Source organism: Acipenser ruthenus, chromosome 56 (assembly GCF_902713425.1).
Source record: "Acipenser ruthenus chromosome 56, fAciRut3.2 maternal haplotype, whole genome shotgun sequence".
Taxonomy (NCBI): domain Eukaryota; kingdom Metazoa; phylum Chordata; class Actinopteri; order Acipenseriformes; family Acipenseridae; genus Acipenser; species Acipenser ruthenus.
In genome coordinates, this window is record NC_081244.1 from 4,723,708 (window position 1) to 4,732,833 (window position 9,126).

The 9,126-nt window shown below is 41.4% G+C and overlaps 1 protein-coding gene across 1 annotated transcript; it reads right to left on the minus strand.

The window, feature by feature from the left end:
• Nucleotides 1-2,547: 2,547 nt before the first annotated feature.
• On the minus strand, nucleotides 2,548-9,076 carry LOC117404182 (uncharacterized). The gene is made up of 4 exons (XM_059017436.1): nucleotides 8,817-9,076; nucleotides 7,835-7,884; nucleotides 7,020-7,084; nucleotides 2,548-4,175 (listed from the first exon to the last, which is right to left on the minus strand). The coding sequence occupies exons 2-4, from the start codon at nucleotides 7,851-7,853 to the stop codon at nucleotides 2,637-2,639; spliced, it is 1,623 nt and encodes a 540-aa protein (XP_058873419.1). The 5' UTR covers nucleotides 7,854-7,884; nucleotides 8,817-9,076; the 3' UTR covers nucleotides 2,548-2,636.
• Nucleotides 9,077-9,126: the final 50 nt, after the last annotated feature.

A 9,126-nucleotide genomic window follows, 5' to 3' on the forward strand; every position in this document is an offset into this window, starting at 1 on the left:
CTGTATCGCAGCGTTATATTTTTTAAACATATTGCCGACTCTTGGAATTTGTATTCACATAAATCAACTGGGGGTACATCTCTCAACGTTTCCACGGGAGCGTTAACCAGGAGACTTTCTCTCCCAGGGATCGCAGTGTATCCAGATCACACTCCCCACTGCAACAACGCAGGTTTTCTGTTCTCACATTACGTATTGTTGGCTTGTGAATACAAATATTAATTGAAACGCTGGGCAGCTGGCTCTTTGAGCTCAAATATATGTAGAATAATAGATGGGCTTCAGTGAGTTACAGGAAAATAATTCCATCCAGGGTTTCTGTGATGTCATAAACTACGAGAGCGAAGGTGAAGTTTATAAACTGTCACTGAAATCCGAGATGGAATTGTTTTCCTGTAACTCACTGAAGAGGCCTATTTTTTATAATCCACGGATACCCTTGTGATGCTGATATTAAAGAAGACGAGGTTCAGCAGCATAGTTGTTTTTTTTAAAAACGTAGTGTTTCAGTGCTGTACAGACGTTCTGTGTCGTTATTTTCATTTTGTTGATCATTAATGAACATTTCAGTACTGTGGGTGTTGTCAAGTGATTGAAAACGAGACATTTTGTGTTTGAATTGAAAGTGATGGCTCGAGGAGTCGAATGGGTCAAAGTTCAAGTATATTTTCCTCTAGAGGAATTGTCACTTTTTGACGTCACTAGCGTGGTATTATGCCTTTTTTTTCCAAATGGCTCAGGGTGCAAATATAGAGTTCATCCATGTATTTATATATATATATAATTTTATTTTTTTGAGCAGATGGGGGCTCTTCACTGAAACATCATGTAAATTCAGCCCCTAACACAGAAACGACTGGAGATATTCCAGGAACAGATAGTAAACCGAAATCTATTGCATTGAATTGACACAGTTTATTGGGACCCAAGCTAATATGATGGGGTTGTTGCATACTGTCATGCCCTGGGTGCATTGTGAGGTAAGAGGTGAGAAGTGGTGACATCACACAATGACACACACACACTGGTGTGCCATATTGTGATTATACAATGACTATCAAGATACAGAACCCTGGTGATGCTACTGCTAGATCACATAGTTAGGGCCACGGGAAATTCACGATTTCACAATTTTCACGGAAATCGTGTATTTGACTGCCTACTGTGAAAAACATTACTTTTCATAGAAATGTCTGCAACAATAATAAAACTACGACTAATAATATTTATCATGGTGTCAGTCTTGGATGTCATATCTTTGCCACGAGATGCAATCCCTGATTTCACAAGCTGTAGAGATGAATCTTAGATGCAATCCCTGATTTCACAAGCTGTAGAGATGAATCTTAGATGCAATCCCTGATTTCACAAGCTGTAGAGATGAATCTTAGATGCAATCCCTGATTTCACAAGCTGTAGAGATGAATCTTAGATGCAATCCCTGATTTCACAAGCTGTAGAGATGAATCTTACAAGCACCATGCTGCTGAAAGTGACAAAAATGTCAATATTGTTGATTTCTGGGTGAGGTATGAAATCAGATTTTGAAACATGGCAAAAATTGCACGCTGTTTTTTGTCAATTCCACCAAACTCTGTCGATGCAGAACAAGCAGTTTCCGCAGAGGGACAGGTTTTTAAACCACAAACACAAGCCACGATGCTGGCCTTCAACAAATAACTTGTTTTCTGCTCACGGGACAGATAATTATTGTGTGTGTGTGTGTGTGTGTGTGTGTGTGTGTGTGTGTTTCGGTTTTGTCACTTGCAGTTAACCCTGTTTTTCAAAGTCAGCATAACGCTATACAACACAGTCCGTTTAATTACTGTATGAACATAGCCGAAGTCTGAAACGTTTACAAAACTCGACAATGTTGCCGAATTTGTCATTCAAACTTGTTTAGTTTTAATCAGTTTTGTCTGCTTGTTACTTTTTTCCGCCAACACATTTAAATGAGCCTTGTTTGTTACATTTTAAAAGATTGTTTTAAACGTTAATATTGAACGGGTGATTTTCTTTGATGCGCCATTAATTTTAGGCAACTTACAATAGAAACTTTTAAAAAAAAAAATAAAATGGCACGTCTGTGACAATCCGTGAAATGTACTGTTTTTTTTATTGTCATTTATGAATTTCTTGAAAAAGTACAGTGAATTTTCCGTGGCTGTACTGTACTAGTATTAAGGGCTGCATGGTGGCGTAGTGGTTCGCGCTGCTGCCTCACAGCGCCAGGGTCCTAGGTTCGAATCCGGCCTAGGGTACTGTCTGTGTGGAGTTTGCATGTTCTCCCCGTGTTCGCGTGGGTTTGGATGTACTAGTGTTACAACTTTACAATCACGTATTCCGCATGACATACAAAGTAGTAGTATGCTCAGAAAAATAATTTAAAAGCAGCTGCTCCCTCATTACTAAGCTGCCTACTACCAAAAACGAATGTGAAATTACCTAGCAGAGGATTGGCTCTGCCTTTGCAGTCTCTGCATTATGGTATGCCTGACCGGAAATGCTACATTCTCAGACAAAAAAAAACATTAACAGGAAACACACTTGACGGGGTTGTGAAGTTTGTATTATCACACCTGTAGCTTCTGTATGGAAACTGCAGCAATAGCAAACACATGTGAAGGTGTCTTCCTTCAGAAGCAGAGGCTCAAGAGGTAAAGCCCCACTATGAGGAAGACAGTGGGATGATAGAAGCCCACAGACATGAGGATCGCCAAAGACCAACAGGCGAAGGAGCAGTTGAGGCTGAGTCTCTCATCCACCTCCCTGAATGGTGGTAGTGGTAGTGGTGGTGGTGGTGGTGATGGTGGCGGAGTCTTCTGTTTAGGAACTACCTCCCGGTCACCAGAACCACGCTTCCTGGCAATTACAAACTCCTGGGTGTCTTCCCTACACTCTGGAGACTCCAGGTTCCAGCTCTCGCTTTGGGATTGAGCAGGAAGTGTTTGGCTGGCCCTCAGAGTCTCCAAATTGCTCAAAGCACCTTCTGGTGAACCTCTTGTCTCAGGGACCACAGAAAGGTCAATGCCTGTGAAAAGCAGGGGTCGCCTGGCTGTTGTCATCTCCTGGACATCTTTAACTAAATCCAACTGGTCGTCCTTCATGCATTCTACATCGCTGAGATCTTCGACATCGTCACTTTCCTGTCCAGATGTTTCAGGTGCGGTTGGAGTTACCACATTTTCGGGTTCTACCAGACTTGTAAGCGAGGACTCTTCTTCTGCAGGGCCTGCTCTGGTTACTCCAGTAGGGGGCCAAGAGTGCCAACAGACCGTCCTCCTGGACAGATCTTCACTGCCGGTGTTTAAAGGATTTTCGGTTTCTGGTTTCCCTGCTTCGAACACTCTTTGTCCAATACTCTCTCTGGGTTTGTCCTTCTCTACGGAACTGGATAAGACATCTTCTATCGATAATTCAAGCCCTGCTTCGATTAGATCCAGCACCTTCTCTATATCATTGTCAAGCAGTGTTCCCAACTCTTCTTGGGATAGCTGTAGGGTGTCTTCAGTCGCTTCGGTGAAAGCATCTCCATCTCCCATCCCCCCTTCGCTGACATCCTCACCTGCCTGTATCAGAGGCTTCTCAAGGTCTTCCTCGGCTTGCTGGGGTGGAAGAATCTCCTCGCTTCCCGTGTGTGAATCTAGAAACGTTCCTCCATCTTCCACGTTCCCTTCTTGTTCCGCGTTTTCAATCGTTCCTGTCCCTAAAATCTCCGAGCACAGTTTTGCGAAGTTTGTAGACATGGCGTTTGAGACTTTTGGGTCTGGAATGAAGGCTTTAGTTTGCCTGTCCGGTTGAATTTCTTCTGTTTCTTGGACGATTGGAGCAATTGGAAGGTTTGGGGTGCCTAAAATAGAGGCGATACCCGCACTAAGGTGTTCAAGATTCCAGTCACTACCTGGGTTGGCATGTTTGGGCACTTCTACAAAGGTACTTGTATGGCTGGGTTTGAAGGTGAGGTTCTGTAGTTTTGCTGTGTCTTTCAGGGACTGGGTTTGAGGGATCGCTGTTGATACCTCGTGGCTGGTCTTGGGGCTAGTCTCTGGGGGAGATCCTGGGGAGGCGGGGGGCTCATTTGGGGGTACTGGTAACAGGATGGCCTCTGTTAAAATTGAATGTGGGTCTGTGTTGATTTCCTTGGTTTTGGGTGAAGGACTTGACACATCTTTAACCTGAAAGAAAAACAGACGTCAATTTTCAATAACCAAACTGGTTCATTTCCTCATCTCTTTTTAACACCTTTCGAAGCATTTAGAATTTGATGTCGATTTAATTTTCCATGACAGTAACACATATTTGATCTGGCATCCATTTATTACATTTTTGCTTTTAGAAGAAAAAGGGATTTTAATTAAAGTTAATAAACGTTCATATGACATGCTTGCTTTACAGGAAAGTCTGCTACTGCTTCACTTCCTGGGTCTTTTCACCTCAGCAGTGTTTTCTGGGCATATTACTGGTTGCAAAGCATGTCAGTCATTAGGGGAGGGAGCTGACTGGTTACTGACAGGAGAGAAGGACCAGAAGGGGTGGGGAAAATGTCACTCTCCAGATGACCAAGGAAGTGAGAGACTATTTGAAAGCATGGCTTGCAAACTGAGATTTATTCAACCTAGTGTAGTACCAAATATCACCTTTCAGCTCGTTTCACAGCACACTCAACATGCTAGCTGCTTGACCTCTTTGTTACGCTTTCATTTGAAAAATCATGCAATGCAGTGTTCTGTGACCTGTTGCGCTAAACCAGGTTTAGTAGCGGAGAGTTTCAGATGATTGGCCAATATCTTTTGGTATGCTATGGAATCCATTTTACCATGTATTGGAACTAAATTCTCTGTGCCATTAGAGGAAAAACAGCCCCATCGAAGGATATTACCACCTCCATGCTTGACAGTAGGTATGGTGTTCTTTTCTTTGAACGCCTCACCAGACTTTCTCCAAACGTAACGACTATCAGCGTGACCAAATTGCTCGATTTTTGTGTCATCACTCCACAAAACCTTTGACCAGAACTCATATCCATCATTCAAATGCTGTTCTGCAAACTTTAAGTGATTGTCCTTGTGACGTTTTCCAAGGAGTGGCTTTTTCCTTGGCCTGTGACCATAGAGACCTTCACCATGCTATACTTGACCTATGGTTGAAATGGAAACCCCAGTCCCACTTGCAGCCAATTCACTTTGAATATCTTTGGCAGTCAATCTCGGATTGTTATTAACCTTCCTCACAATTCTTCTACTTGTTCTTGGTGAAAGAACCTTCTTTCTTCCAGACCGAGGGAGCGTTGTGACAGTACCATGAGTCTTATACTTCTTGAGAATAGAAACAATAGTTGAAATTGGGATACTCAAATGCTTGGAAATCTTCTTGTATCCTTCTCCAGCTTTATGACAATAAATAATTTTCTGCTTAAGGTCTTACTTTTTCCCATATTGACTTATCGGTAATGACAGCAATCATCCTGTGCTTAACCCTTTTATACTCTCTAAGAATGTTCACCTACAATCCAGCATTTTCTAGACTTTTCTAGAATTAGGTTCTGCATTATCATATTGAAATTTCTAGCACCTTGTAGACAATACTATCAACCCATCAAAAGGGTATGAATACTTTTGAATTAGCATTTTTGGAGTTTTGCAAAAAAAAAATTGCTGAAATAAATAATTGTAGACATCTCTTTCTTTGTTTCCTCAAACACAAAAGCAAAACTTTCCTGAAATTCTTTGCTTTCGAGAGATTTCTAAAAATTATAAATTTCCATTGGGGTATGTAAACTGTATTTATTCCTCCATAAATACATAATACAGAAAAAAAAATATATACAAATCGGAGACCTACAAAATATTTCCTGCAATTATTCCACCATGTACTTTAATGAAGGCTGTATTAGCAGGTCATGCTGTCTGCTGTGTAGGGGTTGCTGTTCTGAATGCCACACATGCAGTATTATTATTTATTTCTTAGCAGATACCCTTATCCAGGGCGACTTACAATTGTTACAAGATATCACATTATTTTTACATACAATTACCAATTTATACAGTTGGGTTTTTACTGGAGCAATCTAGGTAAAGTACCTTGCTCAAGGGTACAGCAGTAGTGTCCCCCACCTGGGATTGAACCCACGACCCTCCGGTCAAGAGTCCAGAGCCCTAACCACTACTCCACACTGCTGGCCAAGAAGCCTGTGCCCCATTTCCCATGGGCATGCCAAAGGCCAGCAAGAAAACCGGACAACATCACTGCAATTTGTATCACGAGCACTAGAGTACGCACTGTGGACTTGTGGTTGTGTTTGTGTCTGTGTTACATGTGGGTGAAAAAGAACGGGACTATTATTATATTGGGGCCAACCCACGGATTACAAATAAACCAATACCTGCTGCTGTGTATTGTGAGAAGTGTCGAATTTAAATCAAGGGAAGTAATGTTAAAACTTTACAATGCATTAGTAAGACTAGAATATTGTGTTCAGTTCTGGTCACCTCGTTACAAAAAGGATATTGCTGCTCTAGAAAGAGTGCAAAGAAGAGCGACCAGAATTATCCCGGGTTTAAAAGGCATGTCATATGCAGACAGGCTAAAAGAATTGAATCTATTCAGTCTTGAACAAGACTACGCGGCGATCTGATTCAAGCATTCAAAATCCTAAAAGGTATTGACAATGTCAACCCAGGGGACTTTTTCGACCTGAAAAAAGAAACAAGGACCAGGGGTCACAAGTGGAGATTAGATAAAGGGGCATTCAGAGCAGAAAATAGGAGGCACTTTTTTACACAGAGAATTGTGAGGGTCTGGAACCAACTGCCCAGTAATGTTGTTGAAGCTGACACCCTGGGATCCTTCAAGAAGCTGCTTGATGAGATTCTGGGATCAATAAGCTACTAACAACCAAACGAGCAAGATGGGCTGAATGGCCTCCACTTGCTTGTAAACTTTCTTATGTTCTTATGTTCTTAACACTGGGAGGTATGCCTGAAAGTTTAAAGCTAATCTAATGCCGAGGCTGGACTCACCTCTGTTTGAATTTCTGGTGCTGGTTTGACTGCGTCCGTGCTCACCTCCACACCATTGGAGCTCCCTGTAAAAAGCAAAGCAAATTAATCCATTTTCACGTCTTTTCTAACCGCTAATTAGTGATAGTGTACACCCAAACCCGAGTGAGTGCTTTGTGCCTCTATATTCAATTACTAATTAATCATTCACTTGTAAAGCATTGTAAAGCACAGAGAGGTCTGGTAAAGCATAGGGAAGCATTGTAAAGCACAGAGAGGTCTGGTAAAGCATAGGGAAGCATTGTAAAGCACAGAGAGGTCTGGTAAAGCATAGGGAAGCATTGTAAAGCACAGAGAGGTCTGGTAAAGCATAGGGAAGCATTGTAAAGCACAGAGAGGTCTGGTAAAGCATAGGGAAGCATTGTAAAGCACAGAGAGGTCTGGTAAAGCATAGGGAAGCATTGTAAAGCACAGAGAGGTGTGGTAAAGCATAGGGAAGCATTGTAAAGCACAGAGAGGGATGATAAAGCATAGGGAAGCATTGTAAAGCACAGAGAGGTAGGAAGTGAATAGGTACCAGGTACTATTAGTTTATTGACCAATAGAGTATGAAAACTGTAATCCTGAATTATATATATATATATATATATATATATATATATATATATATATATATATATATATATATATATATATATATATATATTCAGCTCACAAAGAAATTCACTTCCTGGAGTTATCCAGTGTTTATTTTAGGATATAAGAGAATGGATTTGAAAGCCTTGGCTTAGCAATGGAAGCAGGAGATATCTGAGGGTTCGAATGTATTCACTTACTGCTTATTTCGTTGTCCATGTCTTCTGGTTCCCGATATTCAGCTTCAAATCTGTAAAGAGAGGAAATCGTTGAGTCCCAGACACAAGGGTAGGTTAATGGTGTCGGTGCTAAGTCTATTGATGGCTATCCTCAGGAGTGAAATATAGGCAAGAGACAATAAGACAAGTGGTAGAGTAATATCATTATAGGGCAAATGGGAGCCACGCCCATACCACATTCTGAGCTGCTCTTACTACAGTTACTCTAAAGACCTTCTATCTGATCCAGCCTGTGATACATATATCAATGACAGGGAACTAGAAGTAGAACTTACATTTAGATTTTTAGATGAGGTAGTGTTTTTACTGGCCTGGATACAATTTTAAATGGCCCAGTATATTATATATATAGATATACTGTATATGCACACACACACACACACACACACACGCACACGCACACACTCATATAGATGAAGGCTATATTTGCATCCAGAGCCATTCTAAAAAAAAAAGGCACTAGTGACGTCAAAAAGTGATAATTGCTCTAGAGGAAAATATACTTGACCTTTGACCTATTCGACTGCTCGAGACCATCACTTTTAATTCAAACACAAAAGGTCTTGTTTTCAAGCACTCGACAACACCCACAGTACAGAAATGTTCATTAATGATCAACAAAATGAGAATACGTTAAAAAAAAATAAAAGATGTTAAGCTGGTACATTCGTATCTCAGAGAAACTGGAGAAACGGATAACGACATAAAACGTCTGTACAGCACTGAAACACTACGTTTAAAAAAACCGAACTGTACTGCTGAACCTCGTCTTCTTTAACATTAGCATCACAAGGGTATCCATGTATTTTAAAAAAAATAATAGATGGGCCTCTTCTGTGACAGTTTATAAACTCCACCTTCGCTCTCGTAGTTTATGACATCACAGAAACCCTGGATGGAATTGTTTTCCTGTAATACTGCTAGTATGCACGAAACGGTGTACCTGTTCTGTACCGTCGGCTTTAAAATGCGCTTTTGATGGTCTAATTCTGGGAAGCACCGCGTAATTCTGCGCTCTGTTAGGTCTGCACGCTGTCCGTTTCGCGGACACCGAAATTCCACAGGACTCAGGCTGGTCAAACTTCCGAAAAAACTTCACGTCCAGCCCCGCCGCGTCCGCAAACGAGACCTTCCTGTTTGGAGGAGCATGCTCTCAAATGGTACTCTGCAGTGTCGCCTGTACAACTGATAAACCAACAACTCTCCAGAAAAAAATAGAGGGTGTTAACCGAGCGTATTCCACAAGAAGCAGC